The sequence below is a fragment of the Setaria viridis genome, chromosome 4 (assembly GCF_005286985.2).
Source record: "Setaria viridis chromosome 4, Setaria_viridis_v4.0, whole genome shotgun sequence".
In the NCBI taxonomy this organism is placed as follows: Eukaryota; Viridiplantae; Streptophyta; class Magnoliopsida; order Poales; family Poaceae; genus Setaria; species Setaria viridis.
This window is the reverse complement of record NC_048266.2, coordinates 35,956,035-35,971,648: the sequence shown is the minus strand read 5'-3', so window position 1 is coordinate 35,971,648 and position 15,614 is coordinate 35,956,035. Positions and strand designations below refer to the sequence as shown.

Here is a 15,614-nt window from a genome sequence, read left to right as displayed (position 1 = left end):
CTATTGTTTCCGCTTCTGTCTGGGCCCAAATCGATGGCCCAACCACTACACTTTGTTCAGCCGATCCGACACGGGAAATATTATCATTGTATTTTGCTTATCTCGGATGATTTTGTGTGCGAAGGGCTCAGTTTCATTCTTCTCTTGCTGCTGGAATAAGCAACCAGCAGCGATGTGATAGTACAAACTATACATGAGCTGTCTGTTCAAGTACCAGATTCTCAGGAGTACGACACATCACATTCGACGAGTAACTGCTGACCACCCCTACAACATGGGTGATTGTGCGCTGCTTGGATGCACGGTCAGTCTCAGTACATAGTTTTACGTGCTCATACGCAATAAGGCACACATCAATGAGCGAATCAGAGAGCAGAATGTATTTACAACTTCGGAACTTATTTAAGCCTGTAACTAGCTGCAAGCTGCTGAAATCAGAGAGCAGAATGTACGAATTGCAATATGAGATAACAAGCCCGACAGGCTAGTAAGTTTCAAGCTTTATACACAAAAAAAAATAATGCCAGGACATGCTTCAACCAACTTGGTACTGTTCGGATGGGAAAGAAATCACTTGAATAAACGAATAGATGAGTTTTTTTAACATGAAACATAATGTTTCTGAAATCCTTTTCCCTGAAGATATACACCGCATGCAAATCGTCAGAGAAACTTTACCACCATTTCCAACAAATTTGGCAAACTATTTTTGGTCACTCGCAAGAATGTAACAAGTTTACGAATCGTATAGTATTATTGTGTCCGGTAAAGGACCTATTGATACATGAATTCACATGGGTCCACAGTATAGAGCTGCTATGCTACCACATTACCTCTAACAAATCATCAATTGTTGGGGAAAAATTGCTATATCTGCGGTATACTAATCACAACTTTGGGGTTGAACCCATAAATCCCAAAAACATCCCTGTCAATAACAAAAAGAATATGTATAGACCAAGGAAATTAGCGTACCAGCTTACTCTCCCTAGTGTCCACTGAGAGCATTCCCAATCATGTGTATGCCTGACAAAAATGTTTCAAAGGTCATACTGCCTTTAACGATCCAGTTTCAGCTCCACTAACCTGATCTGAATGGCAGAATCCATCAGATCCTATTGCTCAGCATTTTGGTCAGATTGTGCTGGAGTATCCAATTTGTTTTGTTCGTCTTGTGTTGCATTGTTGCCATCATTGTCAGGAAAAACTTCTGACTGCAGCACTGGTGAAATATTGTTAACATGGAGCCATGTAGCCCCCCACAAACTGTTTTCACCGGTTTTTGTCTTTGACAGGATGCCACTTGCTTTCATCACCATCAACACATTCTTGACTAGCTCTGGGATAGCCTCTTGTAGCTTCTCCGACCTTCTCCCTCTCAATTTGACTTTCATAAACTTCTCTATCATGTCCAGGACTTCGAACCACAGCTTACCAAAACTGCTCTGTGCTGAGAGGTCTTTAAGTGACTGCAAGAACACCTTGCATAGCAGTTTTACAGCATGCAAGAGGGACATCTCCATGTTTCTAAAATCTTTTGGTGAGTGATTCTGTGCAATATCCAACAATTCATCAAGCAACTGGAAGATAATGTCAAATGACATCAACCATGCTGAAGACGAAATGGATATTCCATCAATTACTAAGCATCTATGCAACGACAACAGTGCATGGTTTCTCACTTCTTCCCTTTGATCTGTGCACACCTTCCGTAGAGCCTGCACTAGCCGAAGCCACATCTCAGCAATTCCTTCCAATATCCTGTCTGTCTCTCCACCAGCTTCTTTAACCTCGCGAGTCCACCGCGTAAGGCAATTCACTGAATCTGCCATTAGGTTCAAAGCATGAATAGGTCTTTCTGTAGATCCAAGCCGAGACTCTGCAAACTGCCTTGAGGCCTCCACTGAAAGGACAAAGTTGGCAGGAGAGAGGTGTGATCCCTCTGACATGATAAAGATCAGGGCTTCAAAACCAGCATCAGAAGCATCAGGGTGGCATGCAGTAATGCAGATCAAGGAAATGATAGTTCGCCAACCCATCTGGGATTTGATGTGGGTTGCATTGGCTTTGACAAGCCGTGTGACCTCCAAGGTGATGTTCTCACAGTAAGCATCAGCAACACGAGCATCAAGTTTCAAAATTAGCTGAAGTGACCTCAGTAGGTCATCTACCAGGTTCTCCTTATAAGGAAGGAGCCTCTGACAGATGTGTAGGAGCCCAAAAACAGCCTTCTCCACCAGATTGCAGGGCATTACTGTGGACTGGACGATATGGGCTATGTGTTCATAAACACCCTGCCACAAAAGAACAATCCTGTCTCTGTTGTTCAATGTGACAGTAATTAGAAGCTCTAAGCAGAAAACGGCTGTGCCTTCATCATCAAGTGACCTGGTGATCTTCTGAGGTCGACCGGCTGCCTGAATGAGGGCTCTTGCTAGATTTGAGAGTGAATCAGCTTGTAAGAATTTGCTCTCAGTAAAGATGGTACCTATTTGGCACTTCTTTGCAGTCTCCAAAGCATTCCTCTGAGCAGCAAGTTGCTCCTCAGATGGCTGGGCCCTAGGTTCTTCAGCATCGTAATACAGTAGTTGGCTGAACCTGCCCATCAGTCCATAAGATTTTTTGGGAGCGCTAACTGGCAAAACTGGAGGTGCAACTGCGGATGAGGAGGCAGCCTTGCTGGGCAACAAATCTGAGGAGCCCTGATCATCAGCTGTATCACAAGTGAGGCGAGCAGGAAGAAGGCCTATCTTATGCAGTTTTAAAATGCAATCTACTATATTCCTCCATCCACTGCGTATATGATCACCATAAGCCGTTGTTATAGTGAAAACAGCCTCTGTTGCCATTCTAGCCTTGGTATCCTCCCCAAAAGCTGTTACAGGATCATCAATGTCGGTACTGCTCAACAAAGTTGTGAACTTACATAGTGCCACAAAAAGATTGTTCAGCACATCATTAAGATGATAGAATGCTGCAAGTTTCGCCACCGACAGAAAACCATCAATGCATCCTGTAAGAACCTCTTCATGCTCAACATTGTCAAAAACCACAGATATTGCAGCAACTGCTGGCTCGGCCATGATAGAAAACATGTCATGATCAAGGAAAGGGCAGGAGTCACAAGCAATGTATGCTGATGTTCTCTTTGACTTCCATATCAGATCAACCCAGCGGCTGAAAGACATCTCAGAACAACCAGCTCCTTGCTCTGGAATGGTTCTGATTTCATTCCGGCAAATAGAATAATAAATCTCTGACAAAAACTCCCTTGGAAGATCATTGCCTCCATTTATATGACGATTGTTCCTAATAAAGTCTTCTTCAGTCATCTTCTTCTTAACCCTTACATTGTGTTGATCGGTGTTAAGCAGGATTACTGAATATGATAACACCAATGCAGCATCAATATTAACAAATATTTGCGGTGATTGTTCATAGTATCGCTCAGAAAAGGCCTCAAGAATTCTCTGTATCTTCTGTGACTCACCAGGCAGCCGGAAAGTTTCCAAGAAGAGCCTTAGAGCAGCATCCAAATTCATCTCTTTGAAGTCAAAGGTTCTAGCAAATTCATAAAGGACCTGAATAGAGAACTCATCATGATTACCCAGGTAGTCCCCAAGAAGATTCTTGTCCAATCCAGGTGTGTACCGGAAGAAAAGAGCAACATTGTGTGGATCAAGTTTTACAGGCAAGAGATGAGCACCTTGCAGGAACTCAAAACCCTTCTTTTTGTCCCTATTGAAGTGTTCAACACCAACCATTAGCTTCCTCTTTATGCCCTTTTGCTGGTTAACAAATGTAACCCATTGACCAGGATCTTTATTGCTTTCGCACTTCAATTGCCAAAACGGAAAATATTCACTTATTTCTGGAACTATTTGATCATGATGCCGAGGTGCATTATCAGTCCGCTCTGCCATGGCCTGAATGACAGCTACCAAACCATCCAAAGCAAGCACATTCAGGACCGACAAAGGACTGTTCACAGGGAATGCACTTTTAGACAGAAGGTTAGCAAGCTCTTCAAAAACATTTGAGCATTGTAAATTGCAATCCATGTTCGCATACATCTCAGCCATAAACTCTTTCTGCCGGCAAAAATCCACCAGCACCTCCAGAGCGACTTCTTGCTGCTGATAACTAGCCCCATATCTACTCTGGGCTAATCTCAAGATCACACATGAGAAGAAAGCCTCTATTTGCAGCTTAAGTTGATGACGCAAATGGTAAAAGAGAGTAAAAACAATGCTGCACACTGTCGACAGGATCAAGGGGCTCATTGACAAGCCAAAATGCATTAGATTGCGGAACAATTCATCCTGTACAAAAGCCAAAAGCTTTGGGTGTCTGTGTATTGATGAAGCGGACAATTCAATAGCTGAACTAATCAACCCCAGAGCAAATAGCGGCACATCCTCATCGAAGTCAATCGAATTCATCCTTGGGTTCACCTTAATGTCTTCTGCTACGTTCAAGAGGGAGCACAAGAATTGCAATATCTCTACCATGCAAGGAACCCCAAACAGCTCCATCATGGCTTTGTCCTGCGCAACACCAGATTCATCCCCCACCTCATCGCCAGAGCTGTTCAAACACAAATAGTCACTCTTTCCATTCTCCAACTCCCCAGCACCCAAACCTTGGCCCTTGAAACTGGAAATCTGCAGAACAAATGCAATCAGCACATTCGTACACTTCACTTAGGACATGATCATATCAGCCTTCCAAGTAACAAAAGCTAATTTGTACATTAACAATATGCATATCTTATAAGTAATAAGTAAAAGCCAGTACAGTTGAAACAGTGCCTATGTGCAAGGTATATTGCTAGTATGACAGAATTTTACTTGGAACTAAGACTTCAAAATAAAAACTTGAACCTAAAACGACACTGATGCATCTTTGGTTTAGACTGCAGACTGGCACGTGTCACCATAGTAAGTCTAGGGGAAAGCTATAGCTCACCCGGGTGAAATAGAGCCCCTCCTCACCCAAATTTTTCTTCCCCCATGTGCACCCTTTCTTCTCCAACTCCGGCCAAATTCCGACGAGATTAGGGGCGCCGGGGTTAGGGGTTTGGAGGTTAGGGTTTCAGGGTTTCTGGGGTTGGGAACTCACCGGCGGACCTAAAGGGAGGGCCGGCGGCGGTAGGCCGGCCCGGCGGAGGTGGCAGGTGCGGGGGCGGTGAGGCGCAGCGGCGGGGGCACTGCCAGCCGGGCGGTGGTGGAGGGCGGTTGGGCAGGGACGGGGCGGGGGCGACGATGGCGGGAGGCGGCGGCAGGAGGGGTAGGAAAGGCGGCCGGCGCGGGCGGGCTAGGATCCCGCTGGAGCTCCGCACCGGCCAGCCGGCGGGACCCTAGCTTGCCCGCGCTGGACAGGTGGAGGCATGACGGGACGGCGCCGGGAGGTGGAAGGTGGAGTCACGGGGGAGTCGGGGGGTTGGTGGGGAGTGGGGGAGGGGAGAAGAAGACAAGGTTGAGAGAGATGGAATTGATCCGAGCCGCCGATTTTAGATCCAATGGTTGAGAAATTCGAGCGAGGGGAGTCCCTGTTTCACCCGAGTGAGCTACAGACAGTCCCTATTATTAAGTTCAGGGAAAGAGGAAAAGCAATGCTCGTATGGTCATATGGACAGCACAAGTAATGACTATAACAATGCTTGAAAAATTTCAGAATAATCAGTCGCACCTGCCCGTCGGCAACCACGGTGGCATCAAGGTCCGGCAGGCGGGCGAAGACACAGCGGATAACCTCCTGCATGGTCTGGCGGGAGACGCGCTGCAGCAGCTCCCCCTTGGTCGCAGCCTGCTGCACGACGCGGAAGCAGGTGCTGACGATCGCGCAGACGTGGCGGTTGGAGAGCGCGGGCGCGGCGCGTCCGCGCACGCAGGCGAGCAGCACCTGCAGGACCCGCGCCAGGACGGCCTCCTCGGACGCCGGGTCGGTGACTTCGAAGCGGCAGCCTGTGACGGCGTCCACGACGGCGCCCATGGCCCCGGCGACGTTGGGCGCGGCGGGGCCGACGAGGTCGAGCGAGAGCACCTTGTGCAGCGACGAGAGCGCGGCGCCAGTGATGGGCGCGCCGGTCTCGTCCGAGCGGACGACATCGAGGAAGGGGCGGAGGTAGAGGAGCGGGTCGACGTCGTCCAGCCACCGGCACGCGCCGCCGGGCCGACCCCAGCCGGCGGCGCGGCCGCGGAGGGACTTGAGCCCCGCGACGAGCGGGTGGTCGAGGTGCTCGTCGGCGCCGCCGCCGTCGTAGCGGACGCCCGCCCAGCGGACGTTCCGGCGCATGACGGCGAGGACCGTGGCGACCTCCGACACCACCACGCACGCCATCGCCACGCGCGGCGGCGCCAGCTGCGGGGCGTCCAGTCCCGCGCCCGACGGCGACGGCGATGCCGCCCTAAGCCCGCCCATGGATATGAGCGCGCGGGGCCGGGCGGAGCAGCTAGTTTGCAAGGGGCATTCGGGAATTGGGATCTGAGAGGGAGGGTGGGATGGTGAGATCTGTTCGTGGTTTGGTCAGTGTGGCGACGAACGAGGCAAGACTCGGAGAGCTCGTACTCGTGTTGGCTCTTCACTTCTTTCCTCTTCTTTGAAATCAAATTTCTTCTTCAACATAAATGGATTTGGATGGATTTTGTTTTCACTGGATTTTGAACTGTTTGGGTGGTTCCTATACTGTTTAAAAATGTTGCTGTGGGCTCCAACTGAAAATATGTGGATTTGTTTGGGATCAATTTGAATTGTATCTTGATTGAGTTCGAAGTAAAGTGGCCATCCACTTTAAACGAAGGAAGCAGACAACTCATCTAGCACGAGTTGGTAAGATGTTCAACGGTGTCATGGTCCTACAATACTATAGCGTTAGTTTGGTTGAGATTTGGTTCACCATTCGAGAGAAAACGACAAAGCAGCTAGTACTTTTTAAATCACAACAAATCAAGAAGAACAATGCTCAATTTACAAGTTCGTCCTTCCACTACACAGATTGCATTGAACTCTTTCATTAGATTGGTGTGCTGGCACGTGAATTTAGGTGTACATTGGGTTTATGTTATACTCCATCTAATTGAAATACCTGACATTGTTGACTTTTACTCACAACGTTTGATCATTCGTCTTATTCAAAAATTTATTGTAAATATATGAAAATGTAAGTTATACTTAAAGTAACTTTCATGATAAAATAAGTCGCAAATAAAATAAATGATATACATAATTGTTTTGATAAAATGAATGCTCAAATGTCATGATCAAAAGTCATAGTGACAAATATTTTGATAGATAGGTAATATATGATTTGACCTTACTAATGTCGTTAGTGTTCATTTGAAAAAAGAAATCTAAACATTCTAAAATTTTGTTAACGGGCAATTTTAAATTTTTACGTGGGTTCATTTTGTCAAATGTTGAGGGACAAAAGTTATTATGGAGATATAGTGAAGTTTGGTAGGAAAAAAATGTCCATGAATAGAGAAAGACTTAACGAACCTTGATGAGCCACAATTACACTATTAAGTCAAAATATTATATGAAATTGTCACCTATACACGGCTAGCTAGCATGGAAACAAATTCTCAAATCGAATTACATCATCCCGTTGATTTGGAAGAATTTCATTAAAAGGCAAGATCAAGGTTCGTTACATTTTAACTTATCAACTTCAGACGTTACCCCTTTTCCAGATACATAGATTTTGCTATGAATCTGACATAACCCTACATTTAGATGTATAGCAAAATCTACGTATAAAAAAACTAAAATGATGTATATTTTGGACAGGATGGAGTATATTGGGAAAAAGGATCTTGGACCTTTTATCTATGCAAGTTTGTTGCCCAAATTTGGCAAGTAGATGTTTATTGATCCGCAAATAATGAGCGACCATAAAGCAATAGCTATGGTTTAGAGTGTTATTTGTATCGTAATGCGAACATGCTTATAGCTGAGTTGGTAAGTAGCACTCCTCAGATCTTAGGTTCGACTCCTCGTGAGAGCGTATTTCAAACTGAGGTTAAAAAATCACCTTATCTATCACCATAACCTAAACACAGGTCAAGACCTGACCCAGGCCGTAGCTGTGGTTGGTTCTCCTACTTGAGGTAGTCTCACAAGGGTTACAGGGCAGAGGTTCGAGGATTTTCTTGACCGCGTGAGAAGACTTCTCTCTTAGAAAAAGCCCATAGCTGTCTTACCCCCCCGCAGGTCGAGCTTTAATTTGTATTGTAATAAAATAAACACTACACATGGCGCCCTACCTTTTACAACAAGACTGAATCGTCGACGACCAATTGGAAAATCAAGAGGATTGATTGAAAATACGCATAACTCTAAGTTTTTAAGAGGCGATTTGCGTTCGGGTTTGTTGGCAAAATTATTCTTGTCGGTTGGAAAAATTATTAAGATTTTTCCGCAAAAGATTTTAGGATTTTCGTGTTCTAAATCTTAAATAGTACACAGCAAGTTCGTATTAGCATTGAGCACTCCAATTTGAGTGGATTTTTAGGAACCAAAAATCACATCTAAAACAACTGAATTTAATTAAAAATTTCGGCAAACAAAACCCCTCAAAACCCTACATCCTCCATGGCCTGATTCCCTCCCCCTCGCCGCCGCCGGAGGGAGGCGGTCAAACGATGCTATCCCTCCCCCCGCGCCGCCACCTCCTCCGCCGCCTCTGGCCTCGCCGGAACCCTACCCTCCTTCGCCTCTCCCTCGGCGCCCACGCCGCCGCCCTCTCCACCGCCCATACCGCCGCCTCCGCCGGCGCCCGCGCCGCCGGCACTCCCATTTCCCACCTCTTGCGGACCCTCCGCTCCCTACACGCTGTCGACCCCGACCACCTCCTCTTCCACCCCCTCCCCTCCTCCGCCCACGTCTGCCTCGCCGCTCACCTCGCCGCCCGCGCCCGCCTCTTCGCGCACTCCCGCCGCCTCCTCGCCCGCCTGCTCGGCGTCGGCCACCGGCCCCACCTCGCCGCCTCGCTCGTCGACCTTCTCCACCGCGCGGCACTCGCGCTGGGGCCTCGCCGCAGCGCGCTCCCCTCCGTCGTCGACACCCTCCTCTCCCTGCTCGCCGACCGCGGCCTCCTCGACGACGCCGTCCGCGCGTTTGCCCGCGTGCGGGAGCTGCGCGTGCCACCGAACACCCGCACCTGCAACCACATTCTCCTAAGCCTTGCCCGCGACCGCCGCGGCGGGCTCGTCAAGCGGCTCTTCGACCAGCTGCCTGCGCCCAACGTGTTCACGTTCAACATCGTGATTGATTTCCTGTGCAAGGAGGGGGAGCTTGCAGAGGCAAGGGCACTGTTTCTTAGGATGAAGGTGATGGGCTGCTCGCCTGACGTCGTCACTTACAATTCTTTGATTGATGGGTATGGCAAGTGCGGGGAGCTGGAGGAGGTGGAGCAGCTGGTGGGGGAGATGAGGAAGTCTGGGTGTGCAGCTGATGTTGTGACGTACAATGCATTAGTCGATTGCTTCTGCAAGTTTGGGAGGATGGAGAAGGCGTACAGCTACTTTGGAGAGATGAAGAAGCAGGGAGTGATGGCAAATGTAGTTACATTTAGCACTTTTGTCGATGCATTTTGCAAAGAGGGTTTGGTCCGGGAGGCAATGAAACTGTTTGCACAGATGAGGGTGAGGGGGATGATGCCCAATGAATTCACTTATACTTCGTTAGTTGATGGAACTTGCAAGGCAGGGAGGCTTGATGATGCCATTGTATTGCTTGACGAAATGGTGCATCAGGGGGTAGCACCAAATGTGGTCACATACGCTGTGCTGGTCGATGGCCTTTGCAAAGAGGGTAAGGTTGCTGAAGCGGATGGTGTTTTGAGGCTGATGGAGAGAGCTGGTGTTAAAGCCAATGAATTGCTGTACACTACACTGATCCATGGGCACTTCATGAATAAGAATGGTGAGAGAGCTTTGGATTTGTTGAGTGAGATGAAGAACAAAGGAATGGAACTTGATGTTTCACTCTATGGTACCCTCATTTGGGGTCTCTGTAATGTTCAAAAGGTGGATGAAGCCAAGAATCTGTTACATAAAATGGCTGGCTGCGGTTTGAAACCTAATAATGTCATCTATACGACAATAATGGATGCTTGCTTTAAAGCAGGAAAAGAGTCAGAGGCCATTGCCCTGCTCCACGAGATGCTGAATTCTGGGTTCCAGCCTAATGTTGTAACTTACTGTGCATTAATCGATGGATTGTGCAAAGCAGGATCAATTGCTGAGGCAGTCTTCCATTTTAACAAAATGAGAGACTTAGGTCTAGATCCAAATGTACAGGCTTACACCGCCCTAATTGATGGTTTTTGCAAGAATGGCTCCTTGGATAAGGCTGTGCAGTTGTTGAATGAAATGGTTGACAAGAGTATGTCTCTTGACAAAGTTGTATACACTTCTCTTATTGATGGGTACCTGAAGCAGGGAAATCTCCAGGATGCCTTTGCGCTCAAGGCCAAGATGATCGAAAGTGGTTTGCAACTTGACCTTTATACCTACACTTGCTTTATTTGGGGCTTCTGTAATATGAATATGATGCAAGAGGCTAGAGAAGTTCTTTCAGAAATGATTCAAAACGGTATTACTCCCGATAAGACAGTTTATAACTGTCTGATAAGCAAATACCAGAAATTGGGGAACATGGAGGAAGCATCAAGTCTTCAGAATGAAATGAATAGTATTTTAATATCTTGTACAAAAGATGATACTGCTTCTGGTGGTGAAACCTGAGCTTGTGCTTGTACAAGGTATAAAGGGCTATTCTTTTCTTTTGAGTGTCAAAATTCCTGCAATTGGACAACATAGACATCATCACTAAACCGAAACTTCCCTCGCAGCATGAAAGCATATGTCACTGCGTGATTCAGTATGCTTCTGATATTTTTATCTCAGTCAAGTTACTTAACAATCTTCCTTGGATCCAAAGTTGAAAAGGCAGGACAAATACTCCTGTTATCTTGGATACAGAACCTAGCAAACAAACGAGGGGATTTCGCTGGAGCGAAAGGAGGAACTCAAGTTTTGAAATGCTTCCGTGGTAAGATCAACTGAATAGCTATAAATAACTCACTATCAGCTGACTATGTTACAACAGTCTTGCTAAATTGCTTACTTTTGTTTGCACAAACAAATAATGAATTCGTTGCATGCATTTTTATTTAGTATCATGTATCCAGGTAAAATTGCAATCTGTTTATTAGCAATACTTGTCGTCTTTCATTTGATATGTCTTTTAAGTCATCATCCATTGATAATCAAACCATGCCATTTGTATTTGATACAGGTTGATATCATGTACCATACTTCCACTGATACTGATGTCGATATCAGATGATTGAGTATGTGAAGCATGTAAGTCAATAAGTCATGCATACTTGTCTTATTATTTACAATCGTTGATAATTAACTGCTTCTTTGGTGTTAACAGTTTGGTCTGTTCACTTCACTATTTCAAAAATTTTCATCATTATTGGCATTAAACATGTATTGAATGTTCATTCTGAGGAACTAGATTGTGAATAGACTGGTGAACTGGTGACTTGTAAATCAACCTAGTTGTCTGTCAAGTAGTAGGATGGGTTAGAAATCATTGCCTCAGTCCTCATAAGTGAAATTTATAAAAAAAATGATAATGGGGATATCCCATTAAAATAATAGAATCATCCTATGATGGAGCAAATTATCCTATATGAGGTGGTTACTCAAACTAAACACCCTAGATATTGTCTTTGTTTTGGATGATCATTATCATGCTGCTAGACATGGAGAAACAAGCAAATAACATTTGTCTGATATTCGTTCTTCAAAGTCCTTTTTCTTCATTACCCATTAATGTTCATGCTTTGCTATGTTAAGTAGAATGAAGTTACAATATGTGGTATAAAATATATTAACATCCATTATTTCAATTGCCCATCTTACTGGGGAGCTTGAATGATTTTGCAGCTATGGGAGTTCACTGAAGTAATTTTAATCTAGTGGCACATGTCATAGGTAAAGAATATGGATTCAGTTTTCCTATGGCCCCATGAGGACCTCAGTGTAATTTGGTGCAATCAAAAGATGTCAGTTGATTAATGGACTGTACACATAAGAATCCTTTCCTCATGTTAATAAGGAAGTCCCACACAAACCTAATGAAGAAGTAGACTTTGCACCTCCTTATCTCCTGTCACATGTTCATCCTTCCATTGAGATCCAACATTCCTAATTGAACTGATGGATGCAGCATCAGAAACGGCAGAGAGCTAGAAGATAACACCATATTCTTCTGCCATCTGCTATTGGGCAACCTGAAAATATTTTCAAGAGTGTGCATATGATGTTCAAAGGAAATCAGTACTTCTAGCACCTTTTTGTGAGATGACAAGCTTTTCCTGATAGTATGTACTTTACACTAGAAATATGTTTGACTCAGTCAGATTCACGCAAGCAAATACTGATTATGAATTAAGGCAGAATGCTTTGGAAGTTTGCCGTTCCCAATAAGATGCTACAAAGTGTTATAATTTTACATGGATCAAAATGGTGAAGGTGTATCTCACTCATGGAAGGATGGACAGCTCAGATTTATGTTGGCAACAGGATAAGCCTATCAGGAAGAATATCATAGAGGCCTCAAATTCGACCAGCATAATTTTTCATCTTGATGTTTGTTACATATGGCCTGTAAATTCGATCAGGATCATTCCTTCACGCCAACCATCAGGTGAGAAGTCCACCAACACAGCTGAACGCATTCAAATGTTACTTTCTGTAGCAGCATTTTTTTATTTTATATTTTAGGACAGAGCTTTAGTTTTTTCTGCTGTCTTTGATGTTTTGAGTCAAACTGCTGCTTTATCGTACCATGACTCTACACCTTAATGCAGCAATCTCGTGCCTGCTCAGGACACAGGAGCACTGTGCTTTAAGGAAGGAAACATATTACGTGATGCTTGATAGTGATGACAAACTGGAGATGAGATTGAAATATATGTTCAGAAGAAGAATTGTGTCTTTTGGTGATTAAAAAGAAGAGCAAGGGAATCGTGGGGACTGGCATACTTATTCCTGCAGGCTGGAGAGCATGGTGACGCCAGTTTTTGTTGGCTGCCATCTCAGTCAGATAGTTGTTGTTCTGAATAACTTGTCACAAACATTACACAGATCGTGTGAAAACAGAGACACATGGAATCTGAACACAGATAGGTCTAGATATCTTCAAATATCAGTTTTGCACATAGATTAAAGACCTGCATAGAGATTCCGAACTATTTTTTCATTATTTGATTTATTCATTTTCCACTGACCTGCGATGTCGCAAATTGAACTATTGATTGATTTGTTCCTTTTTGCACTGATCTGTGACATCGTGAATTGCGCGTCGCAACATCGTGGTATCTTGTCATGCAATTCGGGCTCGTTGCACCGTTTAGTTTCGGAACCCTGTGAAATGTAACGTTGACTGTTGAAGCCCAGATGGACAGATGTAAGTAGAACAAGCAATTCTGGTATTCCTCTCAAACACTAAATCTTGTTGCTTGCCTTGTTCGCAAGCTTGGATGCCATGCCATGTCTGTATTTCCCGTTAGAGGCACAGGATTGTTCTGATGAATACTAGGCGGATGCGGCATATTGCTGCAATACTGGACAGATGCGGAGGTCCGGACTACGTGGAACACAGACACGGATCCAGGACCGGAGCAAAGCAAGCCCATGATCCCATATAACCCAACCAAACAAAACCTAGAAGCCAAAACCACTCGACCTGACTTCGGCGAGCGCGCGGCAAAAGAGGTAGGCATGCAGGCCGCCGTCGGTGGCCCGGCGCGCGGCCGCCGAGCTGGTCCGGCGGGTGGTGCGCGTGCGCGAGCAGCTGCACGCGGCGCAGCCGGCCCCTTGCTGCGGCGGCTGCTGGGGCGGGCACTGCCTGAGTTTCTGGGAGGGCTTGAAATTCACCGCGGTGCCCGGGTCGGCCTACTTGCTCTACGCCATCGGCAGGATGGACAAAGAGATCAAGGAGATCAAGGAGAAGAACCAAAAGCTCATGGAAGGTAGCAGATGCTAAGCTAGGAACACGTCAATAATCCAATGTTAAAGATGTTGATTATTTTTTTAGATTAAGAAAAATATTCGGTCTTCAACATTCGCATGTAAATGTCTACGACCACCAAGAAACAAGTGTGGCCACATAGGCTGACGATACACGAGTACTTAGACTCCAAGCTTCAACACAGAGACACTCCAAACAAACAAGAAAGAAAACTAAAGCATGAAAATAAAGACTAAGCTTCAATTTTCTTCCATGTCTTTGCTTCAAACTTGAATTGTCCTCATCGCAGCAACAGTCCGTCACCTCTCTTATCTACTTAGAAACAGTTGATGATAGAAACATTCTGCAAGAAATGATTAACCATAGCTTGATCTTGTGTCACATAGTAACCGCACTGAGTCGATCTTGACTGTGACATCAAGCTTGAGCAACGTCATACACTGCCACAATATGAGCGATCTCGACCACAGCATCGCAGGGCTCAACAACTCCTCCATGGCGACGCCCCCGAGAGGGAAGCGACGTCAAGATGCCGCCGCTGCCAGAACCAGCCAAGTAGTTCAAAGGTTTTCACCTAGAGAAGAAGGCGGCAAGATCCTTCCAACGATGCCTTCAAGAAGGAGAGCAATGCACAGTATCACCATCGCCGTCGACCGATACAAGATCAAGTAGAGCTTTCGCCCAAAAGACCTGCCATGAGCCCAAACAGCGGCCCCATCGGTTTCAGCGGTGTGCGTGCCCACTGCGACCTGCTGTAGGCAGCCATCCTAGGAAACCGCGCGCCCACTGCGACCTGCCGTAGGCAGCCATCCCAGGACAACCTAGGTTGCCTAGTCCGAGCGCCTGGCATCCCTAGTCACGCCCCGACCGGGGGTGCAGCCACAGCCGCGCCATGGAAGGAGGGATGCCGTGCGCGCCACAGAGGGCACCGGGTCACATCGCTTGCCGGCCGCGAGCCCTGCCGCTCGCTGACCGCAGGCACCGCCGCAGTCGAGCCCCACCGCTCACTAGCTGCACGTCGGGCTCCGTCGCCGCCGCTGGAAGGCACCGCACGACCCCGACGTGCTGAGGCCCCAAGATAGCAGATCCGTCGGCCGGGGGTGTGGATCCGGCCATTCGCAGGGCGGATCTGGCTGCGGACCGCCGGAGACAGCCGCTGCCACCATGGACGACCAAAGGGAGCACGAGGGGGAGGGGGAAGGAGAGAAGGAGGAAGGGGTGGTGGAGCTCTGCCACTGTCTTTCTTGTAGCCATGCAGACTTCTGACGGCCGCTCGGGTAGCAGCAAGGCGGGAGAGGGGGTGCTGGGAGGCGGTGGCGCTCGGGGGAGCGAGATCCGCCCAAGCCGCTCCTGAGGTGGAGTGACGCGGGGGAGAACTGAGAGGAGACGCTAGGTCTGTCAAAGATGTTAATTATTGGGTGCAAATATACCAAATCACAGTGTAACACTATTACTAGTGCTTGATGAACATGATTCCTCCGCCGCCCACCTTCTTGATATCTTGTGATCGAGCAACTACATATCACTATTTATAATTCCCACCGGCTGATCTTGTGTGC

At 46.7% G+C, this 15,614-nt stretch overlaps 2 protein-coding genes across 4 annotated transcripts; one reads left to right on the top strand and one right to left on the bottom strand.

The window, feature by feature from the left end:
- Positions 1 to 694: 694 nt before the first annotated feature.
- LOC117852668 (ARF guanine-nucleotide exchange factor GNOM) lies at positions 695 to 6,695 on the bottom strand. Its single transcript, XM_034734863.2, has 2 exons — positions 5,692 to 6,695; positions 695 to 4,664 (listed from the first exon to the last, which is right to left on the bottom strand). The coding sequence occupies exons 1-2, from the start codon at positions 6,421 to 6,423 to the stop codon at positions 1,116 to 1,118; spliced, it is 4,281 nt and encodes a 1,426-aa protein (XP_034590754.1). The 5' UTR covers positions 6,424 to 6,695; the 3' UTR covers positions 695 to 1,115.
- Positions 6,696 to 8,613: 1,918 nt separating this feature from the next.
- LOC117853061 (uncharacterized) lies at positions 8,614 to 13,311 on the top strand. 3 transcript variants are annotated; one of them, XM_034735423.2, is made up of 5 exons: positions 8,614 to 10,768; positions 10,859 to 11,058; positions 11,305 to 11,372; positions 11,967 to 12,729; positions 12,893 to 13,311. In XM_034735423.2, exon 1 carries the CDS (start codon positions 8,646 to 8,648, stop codon positions 10,749 to 10,751), a length of 2,106 nt encoding a protein of 701 aa, XP_034591314.1. In that variant the 5' UTR covers positions 8,614 to 8,645; the 3' UTR covers positions 10,752 to 10,768; positions 10,859 to 11,058; positions 11,305 to 11,372; positions 11,967 to 12,729; positions 12,893 to 13,311. The 3 variants fall into 3 exon arrangements, with proteins under 3 accessions (XP_034591314.1, XP_034591315.1, XP_034591313.1); XM_034735424.2 differs by having other exon boundaries at positions 8,615 to 11,058; positions 12,912 to 13,311; XM_034735422.2 differs by having other exon boundaries at positions 8,615 to 11,058.
- The last annotated feature ends 2,303 nt before the right edge of the window (positions 13,312 to 15,614 follow it).